This window comes from Zonotrichia albicollis, chromosome 4, assembly GCF_047830755.1.
Source record: "Zonotrichia albicollis isolate bZonAlb1 chromosome 4, bZonAlb1.hap1, whole genome shotgun sequence".
NCBI lineage: Eukaryota > Metazoa > Chordata > Aves > Passeriformes > Passerellidae > Zonotrichia > Zonotrichia albicollis.
The window spans coordinates 52,021,079-52,039,779 of record NC_133822.1 but is presented as its reverse complement, the minus strand read 5'-3'; the positions used below and the strand labels follow the sequence as shown (position 1 = coordinate 52,039,779).

General features: G+C 36.0%; 1 protein-coding gene across 5 annotated transcripts in view; it reads left to right on the top strand.

Moving 5' to 3' along the window:
• The window catches only part of USP15 (ubiquitin specific peptidase 15), a 61,795-nt gene that overhangs the window by 14,654 nt on the left and 28,440 nt on the right, over nucleotides 1–18,701 (top strand). For 3 of the 5 annotated variants that reach the window (XR_012580075.1, XM_074539809.1, XM_074539808.1), the window contains exons 3-6: nucleotides 671–801; nucleotides 3,444–3,570; nucleotides 7,989–8,134; nucleotides 10,659–10,720. Coding sequence is in view for 4 of the 5 variants with exons in the window: in XM_074539809.1 (XP_074395910.1) it covers nucleotides 671–801; nucleotides 3,444–3,570; nucleotides 7,989–8,134; nucleotides 10,659–10,720 (466 nt within the window). In the remaining variant the exon portion in view is untranslated. The other 2 variants (XM_074539810.1, XM_074539811.1) reach the window with 2 other exon arrangements.

Genomic DNA, 18,701 nt, shown 5'->3' with positions numbered 1-18,701 from the left:
GCTCCCAGACAGAGGGACAGCTGCCCTGAATGTTTGAAGCTCACAGTAGCTCACATCTGGAATCACCTCTTAGACCTAAAAGGTAGCTGCTAGTAATAAGGATTGAATGAAAGACAAAAGCATGCTGCTTACCTTAAGAGATTCCAAGTTGTGCTTTACTCAAGTGCGGCATCTCCCCTTCTCTGCAAAGAATTTTGTAGTGACTTAACAGAGCACATAGGATTTGAAATAGGAGGTTGTACTATGCCACTTTCCTAGTCAGACTTAGAATTACTTCAGACTTTGTCTTGAATCTACAGTTAACTACTCATTCTTGTTTTCAGCTGTGGAAGTATCCATGATGATGTGGGAATATGTGTGAAGCGAGTGGGAGAAATGAATTGCTTTCTCTGAAAGCTAGGATGGTGTATGATAACAAACTAGGTGCTTATAATTGCATGGGAATATAAAGTTGTCACTCATACAGTAAAGAATATCACCTGTAATAGGTGTGCTAAGCATAAACTGGATAGTTTGCCTACATGGTTTCAGAAGACCTGCTTTGAACACCATAATACTGGTAACATAATTGTGACTCAAAATATTTTGTCTGCTGTTTGTGAAAAATGTTATATTAAAAACTCAAGTACAGAATTACAGTATTGAAATGAAAATAATCTTTCTCTTATAGATGGTGATTCTCAGTCTCTCAAGGAACATCTCATTGATGAGCTGGACTACATCCTTTTGCCTACTGAAGGCTGGAATAGGCTAGTGAGCTGGTACACACTGATGGAAGGTCAAGAGCCAATTGCACGCAAGGTACTCTTTAACTGCCTACTGGGATTAGTATGATTCACATGTACTCCTGCAAGTACACAGGAGTTGCACAGGAATTTATTAGCAGACTTCTAAGTCCTGGCCTATGATAATCATATAAAGAACTCCTGCTTTAGTTGCTTAGTGATACCTAATTTTTATTCAAACTTTTGAGGCTTAAATGTGTAATATTGAGGCAGGGGGATGCAAAGGACATAATACTTTCTTTTTTTTGGAAGTAAGTTGTCTTAACAAATATCTCAAGAAGATTTTGCTTTAGAAGCTTGGATGGCTATTAATGCAAAGGATTTTGTAATTAGGTAAATAACTCTAAAACTGTATTGACTATGTTAGTGAAAAGTCTAGCTCTAATAATGTTAACATTGGTGGAGTAATTGCTGATAAACACTCTGCTCAGCTGCTTGCCAAGGGAATTATTTCTTTAAGCAAAAGGCTTACCTCAACACAAGTAGTAGGCCATGGTATGGTGGATAATGTGGCCCTCTATCAATGTGAGATACTGAAAAATTAACATCTTTAAATTTTTTTTGTTTGCTCAAATCTCATAATCCCCTTATTATTAAAGGTGAGAGGACATTTCACCAGTTTGCTGATCATACAATCTTCTTTTGTTTCCTAAGATTTTCGAATTAGTGATTTCAGTTGTATCCTTGCTGGACTGAATTACTTAGTTTTTAAAATATATTTTGGTATATTTATTCTTTTTGTATTGGCTACTGGGGTGCATTTTTTCAGTTACAGGGATCTTTATTTTAATTCTTTTTAAATTGCTAGAAAAATATTAGGCTTAGAATTTAGTTTTATGATTTCTAGTGCAATACAACTTTTGTTTCCTTCTTATGACATAAGTATGGTCTAACTGCATGCATACTGGCTGCTTACTTAAAAATTTTGAAATAAATGGTAGATATAGCTGTAGAAGAAGTTCTGGGTCTTGAAAATTAATTTGGTCAGTAACAGAAGTTTGTTAAAGGGTTTTATGTTTTCTCTAATATGATAAAGTAGTTGTTTGGTTTTTGGTCTTGTTTTAAAGAGACATCCCTGAAATGTCTGTCATTTTGTCTAGTTCTGTTAGTGCTGAAATCCATTAGAATAACTCTCCTTCTTTAAAAATACATCTGTTATCAACTTGGTATTGTTTCTTCTGAGGATGGGTTTCAGTAAGCTGCATAATCTTCCATCATCATGTTAAAGTAAAAAGTCTAATTTTTTCAGTTTGGAAAATGGAATGAGAGAGCAGTGAAATTAGAGTAACTTCCATTCCACTTCAGAGTAGCTAACTGGAAAAATACGTGGAGTATAATGAGTGGCCAGGTAAACTGGCATAGCTTTGTTATTTTCTGCCAGTATGAGCAGCAGTTATCCTCTGCAAAGCATATTCCAGTTCAGCATTTTTGTTTCTGATGCTTTTGTCATTCATCGTTATTTTTCCTGTCTGCCATTATGAGGTGCTTTTTTTTTGTTTTTTTCACAAACATGGTATTATACTTTATTTCATTCCCTGTGTTACATCAGCTATTTTTGAAATGTGGATCCAAATTTGAAATTGATAAAATTTTGTATTCAATCTACATCAAATAATGGTAAGACTTCTTGTAATAGGTTGTACCTACCACTAGAGTGTTGGTTTTTATTCTTACAAATGTGTTAGTCACACTGCATAGTTTTGTTTACTGGCACTATTTTGTTGTGACTCTAGTAGCTGCAAACTATTAAGCTGCTCAAATTAAGATGCATTTTTGCTTAAATGCCATGATTGACAGTCATTAAAGCTATGGCAAGAAATGAAATAATTCACTAATTTCTTCATTCTTTTCCTATGGCACATACATGTAAGTTATATTTGTACAGCAGATAGCAGATCTCTCCTAGCAGTTAGCTGGTGGCTTTATTTTAACCGTATTTGTCAGATGGATCACATATCAGGCTGATGGTTATTTTTGGAGCAGTCTACATGACTATGCAGTTACACTTTGGAAGATCAAAAGGAAAAACTTCTAAGAGGTGACCCTGAATATTTTTTCTACATTTTACTTTTATTAAAAAACAAATCCTGTATATTTAACTATTCCATAATCTGTGTTTATAAAATGAACATAGAATAAAGAACTGTAATGAGTAGTTAAAATTCCAAATGAATATATTCATTATCGGAAGGTAAGTGAAATATTTGTAGGTTTTGTTTAAAAATGTGATATCCAGATTTTATTAGCGTGTATTATATTTTTGATAAGTACTCTTTAACTGTGAAAACTAGTTCTTGATGTTCTGAGGAATGGATATACAATGAATGTATTTGGAAATAAAAGTATCTTTTGGGTGTTTTTACCTTTTGGTCCCGTATCTTTGGATTAAGGTTGCATATTTGTGATTTCTGCTTTCTACACTTTGAAAGTCACCATGTTATACACAGGTAAGACAGTCATCATTATGGAAAAATGTACTTTCTAGTTTACTGTATTTCTAAAAAGCTATAGGAGAATTTTAGGTCTCATTTTATTTTTTGCATTTATTAAGTGTCTTATATTACTTGAACTTCAGTTTCTTGAACAGTTCTCAAAAATATCTTGTGTGTGTATATGAGAACATATTAGACTGATATGTGATCTCCTTCTGTTTTTCAGGTCGTTGAACAGGGTATGTTTGTAAAGCACTGCAAAGTAGAAGTATATCTAACAGAATTAAAACTGTGTGAAAATGGAAATATGAACAATGTTGTCACACGAAGATTTAGTAAAGCTGATACAATAGGTATGCCCAATTATTTTCTAAAAATATGTGATTGTATGTGGTAGCAAGTTCTGAATAAGTGTCTAAATAAAATGATAGATGGCTATTTTGACCATTAAAAAAAATGGGAGTAGTTTTGTTTGGGTCAAAGTTAAAAGTTAACAAATTGGAATGTTGAGGGGGTTTAATACAACTGTAACAATAAAATTGCATGTTTTATTATCTAAGCATCTGCATTAACTTTAGAGGTTTGAGCTTTTAAGAAAGTGAATAGTGTGATGTTGTTTATTGAATTTCATAGTACTTTTTCTTGGCTTTTGATGTGTAAGAAGTGTATTTTTTATATATTTCATTAACCAACACATTCTAATCATATATACAAAGAGATGTATTACAAAACAGAAGATAGAATGTAATTAATAAATTAATGCCTAAAGGTGACCTACAAAGGCGGTGTTCTTCATGTTGTGAAGTGGCAGGCCAGGCACAATCTTTTACAGTAATTGAATTGTCTATTAAACCTTTAAGTTACCTTTATATGTATTTATTTTGCCTCCTCATTGAGCATTCTATCATTGTTTGAAACAGTATTTTGATAAGATACTTGACTTTGAAAATAACAATCAGAACATTTTCAAAGATATTGCTTCTCATTTTTTGGTGTATTTGTGCATGTGTATCTGAGATAAGAGTCTTTCAGTTGTCTGTATTTGTGCAGTTTTGTACTTCATGCAGAATTGTACTTTATGCCCTTGGCATGTATGTCCAGCCATCACTTTGTTTGCATTTGTTGACAGCAATGTATGTTTTTTAACTTTTTCTTCTCTTCACATGACTTATACTTACCAGCCTTTAATTCTTTGCAGATTACTTGCTTTAGAAGTAGTTATTTTACTTTGTTAAATTTCAGTATTTTAAGTTAGAAAACACATCACCTCTTGTACTAGAATGAAAACTTTAAAATTTTGAAAATTCTTCTTAAAATGAGGTTTGTTGTTAATTTGCTTTTTGAGATTTGTTTTGACTTGGGAAGTTATACTTCATTACCTTCTGAGGAAACCAGAAACTCGAAAAAGGCAATTTAACATTGTCCTTCCCATAGGACCAAATGCAAGCTATTTTGCAGCTATACTGAATTGTATCACTGAAATTATAGTGATAATTGTATCACTGATAATAATATCAGTGATAATTGTATCACTGAAATTATAGGTAATGGATGAATTTTCTTTCTCTGATCAGAAGCAGGGCATTTTGGAATGACAGTTACTTGAAGTAATTTAATTTTTTCTTAGCAAAGAGAGAATTAAAATTTTGAATAAATTGTTGTAAAAGGTAATGAGAAGCAGTCAGAATTCACTGACAATCCCTTTCCAGACCCTGGCCTTGTTTGCTTTCCTGAAATGTGCATGATATGCTCCTGGAAGCCTTTAAAAACATGCCCTTCCTGAAGCTGAAGCTTCTTGTGCAGAGTACAAAGCAGAGCCATCCTAGCAAGGCATCCAGAAGAGTTTGTACCTTAGAAGAAGAGCTAGAAAAATACAACCCACTTTAAGAGTGAAATAGTTACTGATCCCTCTTATCCATTTCTAAGATTGTGGGGTTTTTTCTCCCTGTTTATTACCTTGAGTATATTTAAGGTAGTTCTGGAATTCATCAAATACACAGTAGAAGTACTTATTAAATCAATAAATAATATGCAAGAAGGATCTTTCAGAATCTTGATTATTTTTTGCTCATTCTTGTATATTCCAGTAAGAGATGCATTTCTATTATAGTTGCAGAAGACTTGTAGTACAAAACAGTCAGTAACAGCCCCAAGGAACTAAGTAGACCCAGGGTAATATGGTCTTTTCAAGAAGTTTTAATTTTTCTGTCCACCATCATTGATTATATTATTTACTGCACTCAAAAAGTAAGTACAAGACCTTTCTTAATTCAAAAAATCAGAGAAATATCCTAAGTATGATCAGTCTTCAGATACTTGTTATTCCTGGAATACCTTTGCTCTTCCACTCAAATAGAAGCTAAGCTAAGCTGTGTCAATAAATTAGTACAAAGTCAGTTCAGACTGACATCTTAACATTAGCCTAACATCTGAGAGTTTCCTGTAGCCAGCATTTGAGATTGCACTAGCTTTAGGAGCCAGGATGTGTTTGTATTAGGATTCCCTGAACTTTTTCAGCATCTCATCAAGACTGTTCCAGGTAGTCTTTCAAAATAGTACTTCAAGCATGCAGTTTTTATGAATAAGCTGTATGATATTTAACAGTGTAGGCTATTATCTGTATGGGAGCTGTAACTATTAACTCTCAAATGGAACTTTTTCAAAATGTGGGTATACAGCTGATGGAGTGAGAGGCATCTTTAAATGGCAGTTCTTCCTGTCCCTTTTAGACATCATGCTAGTACTGGTCATGGCCTACATTGGATGTATATAACTAAAACTCCCCAGGGACGTGTTGGAGTCACCATCCCTGGAAGTGTTTTAGAACTGACTGCATGTGACACTTAGTGCTGTGATTTAGTTGGTATGCTGGTGTTTGGTGAAAGGTTGGACTCTCAGCTTGAATGTCATTTCCAACTTGAATGAGTCTATGATTCTACTAGGTGAGAGCCCCATACACAATGTGATTCAGACAATATCTGATAAGTTTTCATTTATGCTGGAAGAAGCACTTCCACTTTACTTCATAAGCCAGCACTCCAGTAATAGTTGGTGGAGATGGGAGGAAGGATTATAAAGTGAGCATTGGTTATATGTTCATGGAAGTACATAAAAGAATCTTTATTTTCACAGTCTCAGAATTGGCATAGTAGTCAAGTGGAACATGCTCTTCCCAGAGTCTTGGACATAATGTGTAGTCATGCAATGGGATTCATTCTTCCTGTGTTGTAATAGTTCTGTTAGCAAAGCTGGAACTTAATAAATGTTATCTTAGTGCTTGTGGAGAAAACAACCTGCAATGCTCAGATAATTAGTTGCCATGGTATTAATAGAATGAAAAATTATATTTTGTAAATTCTTCTTGTAGTGAAAGCCACTGAAAAATCTAGATTTTCTACTTTTTTTACAAGACTGTTGCTGACTAGTTTTATACTTCTATTCAGGTATAATTATTTGAATTCACTGATTGAGAATTGATTCAGACAGTAGATGGTTTTTTTTTAAACCCAACAAATCAAATAAGTCTTGCTTTGTTGATATCACCTACCTTGCCTATATATCATCTCTGTTACAAAAACAGATGATCCAGTCCAACACTTTCTTTCAGACTGAAATGTGTGATAAGTAGTATAGAAACAAACTGTATTCAGTTGCCTACAATATCTACAAATATTATATTGACCTGCTGTCATACATTTCACAAGCCAATGTCTGGACATTTGCAAGGGACTTTTAAGTTTTGGGTCTCAGTTTGGCTTTTCCTGTTTAATCTAGTGGAAGAGGAAAAAATCTTGAGTAGAAGGGTGCAAGAGAAGCTGACACACTAGTGTTTTCTCCATAGACTTTGGAGGAATGTCTTTCAAAGAGCTTGCAGAGCCCATTTTTATAATTGTGCTTTCAGTGATCATCAGGGATAAAGTGTATGTTTTTTGCTCCTGTTTTGTGTTCTGTGTTAGCTGTTATGAGACATAGCTTCCATGGGCCTTTGTGAATCCACCAATTAAAAAAAGCAGCTAAGTGGGATTGCTATGATACAGCACTATACATAGTAGTGTAAAAACCCAAATCTTTAGTAAACTACTTTTGCGTAAGAAGAACAGTGTTAATTAAAAACTTCACTTAAATTTCTGTTGACGATAAGCTCTGCTGCCTTAAAATTATGTAACACTGGTTATATTTCTGTTAGGTGAATTAGGAGCTGGTAGACCTTTCTTCTTTGAATCTTTCAGGGATATAAAATCTTTCACCTTCCTTTTACAATATATTTATATGCTTCAGTTTTACAGAGCAGTAATTTTTTCCCTGTGAACATGTGGATTAAACTTCACACACATATTATATGCTGTTGTTAGTGCAGATTGCACTCAGATATGGGCAGAAGCGTAAAACCCAAAAAAGGCTGATTTAGGGAACAAAATGACTTCCTGCACTTGATTTTGCTATCAGTCTCACTTCTGATAATTTGCTACCTCCCCACACTGTTCTAATATCATGCTCAGAAATTAGTAGATGGCTCCTGTCATCTGTTACTTATCAGCTTCTCATTAATTGGTCTGCCTTGCTAAGGGATTCAGTCATCTGACTGTTTCCATTTTAAAGGAAGGCTAGCTAGCAACTTCCTGCTTGTCCTACAAAATGATGTCGTTGCATGGCAATTTATACAATTTCATTCATATTTTGAATATGAGGAGATGAATTCTGGTGCTTTATTTGACTGTACACTGTTTGTGTATTGAAATGTTAAATTCGTTTTCTTTCCTTCACAAAACAGACACAATTGAAAAGGAGATAAGAAAAATCTTCAATATTCCAGGTGAAAAAGAGACCAGATTGTGGAACAAGTACATGAGTAATACTTTTGAACCTTTGAATAAACCAGACAGTACCATTCAAGATGCTGGTTTATACCAGGGACAGGTACAGTGAAATATTATTTCTTTTCTTGAATACGTTTATCTTTTTGCTCATAAAAATGTAGCTGTACTCAATGATTTTTGCTTTTTTTTAAATGAAAATCACTTTCCAGTAGATTGTTAGGGATATAAGATTTTGTGAACAAATTTGTTGAAATTAAAGTAGTCTTTGTGTGTATTTTCAGGATTAAAGATTGAAAAGAGAGATGAAAGAGAGGATTTAACTCTTCTGATGAATTAAAAATTTTAATATATGTCTAAATTTTTAATTTTATGTTTACTAAATATCATGAAATTGCTGACATGAATTTGGTAAAATCTGAAGTAAATAATCATTCCTAGAATCTTGGATATGTTCCTATAATGAAACCCAAAATTTGAAGAACTTTTTAGGTATTCTAAAAGAATAATGTCTTCTACTCAGATTCCACTGTCTAGATTTCACAAACAAAATAACAATAAAATGTAAAAATACTTTACTAAGAACAACAGAGACAGAGGTTTGTAAACCTGCTTTAACATGAGGCAATGTCATCACTTCAAAATCTTCCTTTACAGAGGAATTCCTCGCAAGATAACTTTTTTACCTTTCCAGATGAATGCAAAGAACAAGCATTGAACGTTAAACAGCAAAATAGAAATGTAAACAGATTGTGCAATTGCATTGATAGAATAATTCTTCAGAGTATTACACTGATTCTTTAGTCTTCAAATAGAGTTGAATGTTTTTTCAACAGCTGTAGTTCATGCAGTCACGTTATAAATGTGGATGGATGCAATTTGATGGCAGTAACTTTAGGCGAGATTATTTTAAATTATTTCCTTTTGCTTTGAAATATTTGACTGTTACCTACTTACCCGCAGTATTTTGGCTTTCAGGTTTTTTAATGGCATGGAAGGTAGGTAATCAGTGCACCAAAATTGCTGCTTGAACTATTGTGTCCTGCAGCTTCATGCTGCATGCACTTAAACCCTCACACAGGTAATTTTAACAATGCAGAAGTCCTACTGGAAGAGATCACATCTCCCATAAAAGATTCACATCAAAGATAGAACTTGCAAATTAATCTCTATCCCAGTGAAACATTAACTATGAAGCAATCGTAGTCTAATAAAGCCATGACAAGATCTCTAGGTGACATCTGTACTTAGAGCAAAATTAATACTGTTTAAAACAGAGTTTAAGCATTGTTTCCGAAAATGCGAAATGTCGTGGTAGGCCATATGTGTTTGGTCAGTTCCACTTGCTGACATTTTTCTTGCTGAGTTTCCTAATCTAATAATAGTTACTCTGACTATTACAGTCTGTCTAACCTAATAGTTATAAGAGTGTGCACAATTGAGTAAAGTAATGCTTTGAATTTATCAGTTGATTTCTGAAGTACACTTCTAGGGATTCCATTCAACTCTTCAGTCTAAATCTACTTTCTATTTAGTAAGCTCTGGGTAAGTCCAGGAAGTATGGCAAAATCAGTCTTTCAGCATCAATGACCAAAGATTGCAGACTAGTCTGTTCCTGATAGAAAGCTGGTCATGATAGAAGGCTTGTTTTCAGTCTCATGCTCAAGTGTGTTCAGACTGAAAATGTGACTGTACCTTCCAAGTGGCTTATGCACAAGGTTTTGAGCATTAGTACTTAACTGAATTTATGTCACAGTGTAGATGCATACAGGCACAGCATGGTAGTTTAATTAGTGTCCTGAAACATCAGTGTAGAGTTGTGCAGAATTAGTTGCATTGGAAGTGGGGAGTTGGATTCAGTTTAAGCATTGGAGTCTAGTTGCCATTTCAAAGGATCCAGCTATCTCAGCTGTCAATCCAGAAAAAGGCATGAGCTGTTTGTAGGTCCTGTGTCATATCTGCCAGCGTAGGGGAGCTATCTCAAATACCCAAAGGAATTTCAGATGACACCTGATGCCTGTGTTTGGGACTGAGTGTTCTGTCCTGCTTTCCCTACCAATAATAAATAGAATGAAATTAATTTCATTAGCCAACTGTCCTGTTGAAAAAATAATATTAGATAAATGCTTAGGTAAAATATACAGGAGTAACCATACAGGTATATGGTTTTAAGGCTATTGAGGCAGAAAATAGTTTTGTTTGGGTGTTTTGGGTTTTTTCTTATCCATCTGTGTAAGGCAGAATTCCTTCAGGAATTATCCCTTCCTTAACAGGGCTGTTGTATAGACATGTGGTTTCTGTAGATTCACAGGCGCTGCTTAAACATTGCAGGTCATTTTCTGACCTCTTTGAGAGATAAGTGGCTCGCCATCCATGGATTGTAGAGGAATAGAACTGTTAAGTGACTTGCCCAAATTTAGATGATGGGTGTGAAAAAAGTAGAGAGGAAGGACCAGTGCAATGGATGCAATACAGAGTGTAATGGCATATTCTTGAATGTCAGTGAATAGTACCTTAAATATCAGTCTTTTCTCAATCACATGGCAGCAAATCCACCAAAAAGATGGAACAGAAAGCAATCTACTGATATTTTTATTTCCATTTTCTTACTATGCTTTTTGTGGTAGGTCCTGGTGATAGAACAGAAGAATGAGGATGGAACATGGCCAAGAGGTCCTTCAGCTCCGAAGTAAGTTATGAATTCCAGTCACATGATTAGTTTGCATATTATTTTGCTTTATGAAAAAAGTTTTTAAAAGTGGCATTTTATTTTGAAAATCAACATTCAGATATTTAATTGAAAGTACACCTGAATACATTTGCTGTGTCGTGTGTTGTAGAACATAGCATAATAATGAATTCTTGCATATACACTGCTTAACTTTGTTGATTTCATTTTTTTTCAATGGAAAAAAAATCCATTGTAGAAAACTGTAAAACAGCATAGTTTTATTTAGATTTCTGTCTCAAAGTGTATCTGTTAGGTCAACACAGATTTTACCAGTATCTTTCTTACACATAAATATTTTCATGGACAGCTTGTTCCTTTTGTCTCCAGAGCATATTTACCCACCAAGTTTATTTGAATTGCAGCCTTCATGTGGCTGCAATTACCATCATATGGCTTTTATTCTTTGTTGGGCTGTCATCAGCGCAGAATTGTGTTGGTTTTATTTTCTATTTTTCCTACTGCTGTTATGAACAGCACCTTCATAATGGCAAGTGAATAGAAAGGCTTGTGTGGTTTTATTCATTTAACTATTTTTAATGATATTTCCAGTATCTAAACAATTTTCTCTTGATTTTGAAGAACAGTTGGAACCATTTAATTAATATGATGTCAGGCTTACAAATAGTTAACTATGTGTCTTTGCTTTGTTGGCTGGTTCTTGATCATATCTTTCATTAAAAAGTTTAAGTTCTTTTAAGTTCTCTTTATTCCTTTTGAGATTATGTATCCATGTAGTTAAAAGTCACTGCTCTAAAGCATTCTTATAGTATCATTGCTTATCATTTGAAGGACACTGTATCTTTGGTGTTTTATCTCAAGCAGTTATATTTGGAACACTATTTTCTATTAAGCTGTTTAATGAAGTCTGAGTTCAATTTAAGATTAGTATTAACAGTATGATCTTGCTTATCAAGATGTTGTAACATAAGGCTTTAAAGAGCGTGAAGCAGTAGAAAGAATGGGATGCTAAAAACTTGAAGTTTCATCTCTGACCTCAAAAAACATCTAGTAGAAATTTAAATTCTTGGTCAAATTTTAGATGCATCTTTGAAATGTTAAAAGACCTTGCATAACTCAGTGTCATGGATTATTTTGGAAGTTTTGGTTGGAAGATACTCTGGTGATGGTATCTGCTTTTCTTCTGCCAAACTTCTTTTTCATTTCATGGAAAGCATTCAGGAGCAGTATATAAAGTAAAGAATATCTCCTGAAAAAATGTTTGATCTGGGGACAAGTGAAATGCTAATTCAGAATGCTGTTGTCAGAGGAGGTTGTAAGTAAACCAGCAAATGAGGATGAATAGTATTACTGTGAGGTTAGTATGGTTTTGAGATCTGGCAGCTATCAGAAAGTTGGGTATTTGATATTCAAATGCACTGTAATAATGGAAAGTTTGCAAAATTTTGTGAATTGAAATAGCAGCTATGAACAGGCCAGGACAGGTAATGGGACAGGTTTTTACATCAGTTTAAAACTTCATGAGCAACCTAATCTATGTTTAAAGGGATAGAAATATTAAACTCACTTTGCAGTTTTTCTGTGTGAGACCCATTAGAAGTATTAGTTTGTCAAGACAGGTAGCATATATCCACATACCTTCCTACAGCCCTGTCATTGGTCACACGCTGGCTCAGTGCTGAAATTACCTCTTTGTAGTGCTTCTTTTTGAAGAGTACAAATTGTAAACAAATTCTGATGTCAAGGTATAAAAGGCCATATTTAGAAATGTCAAAATATAGGATACTGGAAAGCACAAAGGATGATAAAGCTTAAAAAATCAGGATCATTTCAGAACATGAGCTAAGCTTTTCTACGTATTCCCAGAATAGTTGATGTTGGAAGGCATCTCTGCAGATTGTCTGGTCCAAACCATTTGCTCAAAGACAGGTCACCTAGAGCAGGTTGCTTGGGATTTTATCCACATAGGTTCTGAGCATGTCCAAGGATGGAGGCTCTACTGCCTTCCTGGAAAACCTGTTCCACTGTTTGGTAACTCCTATTTTGAAAGTCCTTATATTTACAAAGAATTGCCAGTGCTTCAGTTTTATACCTGTTGTCTCTTCTCTTTCCAGTGAACATAACTCAGAAGGGTCTTCCTCCATCTTCTTCATTCCCTCACACTGGTTATTTATACATGTTGATAAAACTGCTATGGAACCTTCTCTTTTCCAGGCTGAACTGTCCCAGCTTTCAGCCTTTCCATAGAGGTCAGATGCTTGATCACCTTTGTGGTGTCTCACTGGACTTGATCCAGGATATCTCTGTCTCTCTGGTGTTGGGGAGCCCAGCACTCCAGGTGTCTGTAGCCAGTCTGAGTGGAGAAGGATCACCTCCCTTGAGCTGCTGACAGTGCTTTTCCCAGTGTGGCACACTGGGCCAAGGTGGTTGGCCCAAGGTCACACCGCTGGCTCGTGTGCAGCTTTTTGTCCAGCAGGACCCCAGGTGGTTCCCTGCCAAGCTGCTTTCCATTTGTCACCTGCCCGCACACCCACTTCTTCCCGGTGTATTGGTTCCTGGCGTTGTTCCTCCCCAGGTGCAGGCCTTTGCATTCCCTTGACTGGACTTCAGGAAGTTCCTGTTTGCTCATTTTTCCAGCCTTTTGAGGTCTGTCAGAATGACAGCAGAATCTTTGTTGTGACGATTGAAAATGAGAAACAGTAAGATGGAAAGATGTTCTGCACGGTTTCCCTGCCTCTTTCTCTCAAAAGCCTAACAGCAATTTTTACATTGCTTCTTTTGGCAATTTTTCTGTATTCCTCCTACTACAAATGATGATTGCTGTCAGTTTTTCATGAGAATTCTGTTAAATGTGTGAGCATCTTTTCTTATGCAAGAAAAGAACATACTTACTTTGAAAGTGGCCAGGTTGGAACCTCAGTTCAGTACAGGAAAGAACACTTTTGAAAATTATAATTCTGTTTTTCTTAAAAGTATAATGACTTTGTGCAAGAAAAAAAGATTAATTATCATCATAATTGTCTCTTCTTCTGAAATTAGAAAAGAGTGATTTTGAGATCCTTTTAATGAAGGAGCAGAGACCATGCTGTACAACTTAAGTTCTGCACTGTGTTCAAGCTTGCCAGTGTTTGCATTTGTTTTATGCGTACTGTTCTTCTAACTTATGAATTTACTTAATTTTGGAAGTAATTGCCATATCCACTGTAAAAACCCTGCATGATTTAATGATATTTGCTATCGTGTCATATTTTAATGCTGCTTAAAATATTTGTGAGGCTTGGGTTTTTTAGTCTGAAAGTATCTGAATATAGTGTACATTCTTCAGATGTTCACAGGGTTAGTCAGGTTTAGGAATAGCTGGATTTTTTGCTTTCTCAGAGGTTGTTCATATCAGCTACTGGGATGTTTTTGGCTCTGGGAGGTCGACTTATATGAAACTTTCTGTTTATTCTGGAATGTCTTAAACATCACCTGCTCCCAAAAGAGATACTACTTAGCAGTAAAGATTATTTTTTGAGAAAATTTAGTTACATTAACATGTCTATGAGTAGCTGTCTCTCAGTGTCATACCCATGACAAATTTATACAAATGTACAGATCCCAGTTGTTTTTGTAACTTAGTTGCTGATCCCAGTATTTAATGAAGATTTGAGATCTCTGTGCAGACTTCTTTTTTTTTAATCTGTGTCCTTATATGAGAAATTATTCCACATGCAGAAAAAACAGCTAATCCTGTTTGAATGGTTTATTATTGTCAAGATGCTGTTTTAAGCTAAAAACTAAATATAAATTTAAAAAAATTAAATTGTGGTTCAAGTTACTTGAAGAACTGAACTACAAAATCAAGTTACTTATGTTCAGGAAAAACTGTACATAACTTAAAACCTTTCAGCCAATCTGTGATTTTAAAACTTAAGATGAGGAGAAGTGAGGAACTCAAGTTTTGACATTCCATGGGTTACCGACTGAATAGCCTGGACAAGGTTTCTCTTCGTTTTCTCTTAAGTTGTTTATATACCTGTTCATATGCAAATATAAAAGCAAGTTAGGGAAGCATACAAAAAAGCTGTAAACTAGTAGGTTATTTCCTTCTAATTTTAAAAAAGTGTTGTAGCTGGATTTTTCTAGAAAACTTAAAAACAAGTTCTAAATCTATTGATCCATCCTATTCTTTAAAAGTGCTTTCCATATAGTAAAAAACTAAGAATTTTTAATTACGTGTCAATCTGTATCTCTCTGTGTGTTTTAAAAGTAATGGATTTCATTCTGATACTTGTTTCATTTAGGTATCACTGTGGAATAGGTAATCCTAATCTAATAGCTGGCTACTTAGTATAATTTACTGATGGCCTGTTGTTAACTTGAAACACTTCTCATATGTGAAAGGGAATATATTGTTGGTAGTTGGGGCATTTTTTGACCTACAGAAAGGTGAGTCTGCACGCATTCATAGCTTAACACTTTTTCTCCTTGTTATAATGAACATTTTCTTAGTTTTTTTCAGATTTTTTTTCTGGTTCAAACTATAGGCCTTTTTATCTTGGAAAAGCATTAAAGGCCATTTCTCAATTCTTCTCTTTTCCTGGGTTGGACCCCATAATGTCTGTTAAGAGGAGGGAACAGAAGGATCAAACATGTTTAGAAGTCCTTTTTAAAATAATGTAATGCCCATTTATCTAAGTTTTTTAGGGAAATATATCCATGAATCTTCAAAGGAAGAAGTGTGTTTGGTTTTTTCCTTGAGCAGTTGTATGCAGACAGATGTGCATTTCTACTGACTTTTCTGAAAGAAAGAATTGTGGTGTGTAGGGCTAACTAGGGACTTACTGTGATGTCTTAAATTGTATGAGCAAGAGCTGTCAGCTTGTTTGTCAGCCAAGAGTTGGACTGCCATTTGCTGATAACTAGTAACTGAGATAACCATGTGTCTGAACTCCTGAGGGTAAACACCAAACATTGGTGATGTTCAACAGACATTTTCAAGTTAGTCTAACAAACATGTTCATTAATACAAAGTAATGGAGAATTGAAAAACTCTTAATAAATGCATGTCCTTAACATTATTTTTGATTGATTGATGAATGTTAAAATATCAACTTTTTTTACTGCAAATTCCCCAAAGTGTGATTAGCTGAATTAGTTAGGGTTTGTAAGAAGAGAATAGTCTAACTTAAGCTTGCTATAAAATTGTATACTAGCCCAATCAGAGCTACAGCTTTAAGGAATAGAGGCCTTAGTAATGGAAGGACCTCTTGAGAAAGTATCACATAGTTCCCCTACTCAAAGCATGGGAAGCTGTAGCAGGTTGCTTAAGACCATATCCAGGCATATTCCCTGTTCAGATGGAATTTTTTATTTATTTTGTTTTATACTCATAGACTTTTGTCCTTTTGGTGGGCACCACTGAGAAGGTTCTTGCTTCATCTTCTTCGTTCTCTCCCATTGGGTATTTATACAAGTGGTAAGATCGTTCTGGAGCCTTCTCTTCTTCAGGCTGCATGGTCTCAGCTCTCTCAGCTTCTTCACATAGGTCAAATGCTGCACCTTTGTGGTATCTCATGAGTCTTGCTCCAGAATATCCCTGTCTTTGTGGTACTGAGGAGCCCAGAAGTGAACCCAGCACTCCAGGTGTCTGTAGCCAGTTCTGAGTGGAGGAGAAGGATCACCCCCCTTGAGCTGCTGACAGTGCTTTTCCCAGTGTGGCACACTGGGCTAAGGTTGTTGGCCCAAGGACACACTGCTGGCTCGTGTGCAGCTTTTTGTCCAGCAGGACCCCAGGTGGTTCCCTGCCAAGCTGCTTTCCATTCACCACCTGCCCCTCCAAGGGTAGGATTGAATGGTTTTCAATCCATCTCGCTGTGCACTTACATAACCCGTGTTTGATCTGCTTGTCTATGAGCGTGTTGCAGGAGACACTGTCCAAAGACTTGAGGAAGTTGAGATAAACCACACCCATTGCTTCCCCCTCATCTGCCAAGATAGCCTTCTATGAAGAGATTACTGTCAGGCTGGTCAAGCAAGATATCTACTACTGCTTTCACTGAGACGTGTTCTCTTCACATCCACCTTGGGTCAGAAGCTCCCTGTTCATCCATCCACTCAACCTTCCTGCTGCCTTTGCTTAATTTTTTACTTCTCTGAATGGACCATTATTGAGCATAGGGAACTTGATGATCTTAGGGGTCTTCTCCAGTGTAAATGATTCTTTGAATATCATCCAGCTCTCTTGGGGGCCCCTCTTCTCTCCAGGGCTGTATCCCATGACACTTGTTCAAGCTGATCCCTATAAAGTCTAAAGTCTGCTCTGAAGTAATCCAGGGCTGTAGTCTTGTTTTCTGCCATGCTCTCCCTCAGGATCTCAAATTTCACCATCTTAAGGTCTTTTTGGCCAAGGCCCCAGCCTTCACATTCCCAGCTAGTTCTTCCTGCTTGGTTTTAAGTATCAGATACAGTTGAGAAGCTCTCCTTGTTACCTCCTCAGTCACCTGCATCAGATAGTTGCCCTCATTGCATCCCAGACCTTTCCTGCATTTTTGTGCCCTGTTATGTTGTCCCACCAGCTGGTCCCCTGTAAGGACTAGGGCCTGTGAATGGCTTATCCAAAAAAGTCTTATCTACCTTCCTTTATCCTGATCCAGTCAGTCTGGGTGCCTCCAGAGGAAAAAAGACTTCTAGCTGCAGTTGGTTTTGCTGATGTCCATATTTATCTCCTTGCTGTTGGTCCCTCCCTGTTGGGAAGTTCTAGTGCAGTTTAATCATGGTGTTAATGAAGTATGTGGGAAAGTGAGTATCTCGTGTTTGGCATACTACAGTTAAGTGTTTTTTGTTAACCTATCTTCTATCTTTTGCTGTTAAAATGCTAAATGATAATAATTATTTTGGGGGGTTGTTTGTTACATCATTAAAAAGTTACTTTTCAAAATTACCTGTTAGTTTCTGCTGCTGTTGTAGCTATGTTGAGAATTTTGTTTACTCTTCTCCTGCATTTGAGAAACAAGCCATTTACTGATTTAGTAGACCTTAACTGGTTTCCTCTGGTTTCTTTCAGTTTTTATATACAGCAATTATACGTTGAGTTTTAAAATTTAAAACTATATTGCATTTGAATTTTTTTTAAATTATATAAAAGCTTCAAATTGGTTTTGAGAAGTTCAATTTAAGTTCAAAATTATTCAAATCAAATAGCTTCTTCTAAAATAAATACATGTATGAATGTCATAATTAAATACTGTTCTGGATTTAAATGGGATTAAACTGACTTCAGTTTGGTATCTTTTGTATACAGGACAGTCTGTATTTTACTTCTTTGAAGACAATATTCCAAGAGAAGGATTTAGATTGATAAAGGAAATTGCAGGAAAGCTTTGTGAATGTTGATCAGAATACTTGAAAAATTAACTCACATGTTCTTCATATGGTGCTTCATAGAATGATTTCGGTTGGAAGGGACCTTAAAAGTTGATCTAATTTCTGCTCCCTACCATGGGTAAGGGCACCTTCAAATGGACCAAGTTGTGCAGAGCCCCATCCAACCTGACCTCAAATACTTACAGGGATGGGCCATCCAGTTCCTCTGCCTGTTCCAGTCTTACCAGCCTCACTGAGAAGAATTTCTTCCTAATGTCTAATCCAAACCTACTCTCTTTCAGTTTAAAGTCACTCCTCCTTAGTCCAGTGATCACATGCCCTTGTAAAAAGTCCCTCTCCAGCTTTCGTAGCCCCCTTTAGGAACTGAAAGGCTGCTCTGAAGTTTCCCCAGAGCCTTCTCTTCTCAGCCAACCCAGGCTGAACAGCCCCAACTCTCTCAATCTGTCCTCATTGGAGAAGTGCTCCAGATCCCTGATCATCTTGTGGCCCTGCCCTGGTCTCACTGCAGCAAATTCATGTCTTTATGTCGTGGTCCCGGAGATGAGCACTGCACTCCATGGGGTGTCACAAGAGCAAAGCAGAGGGGAGAATCACCTCCCTCACCCTGCTGGTC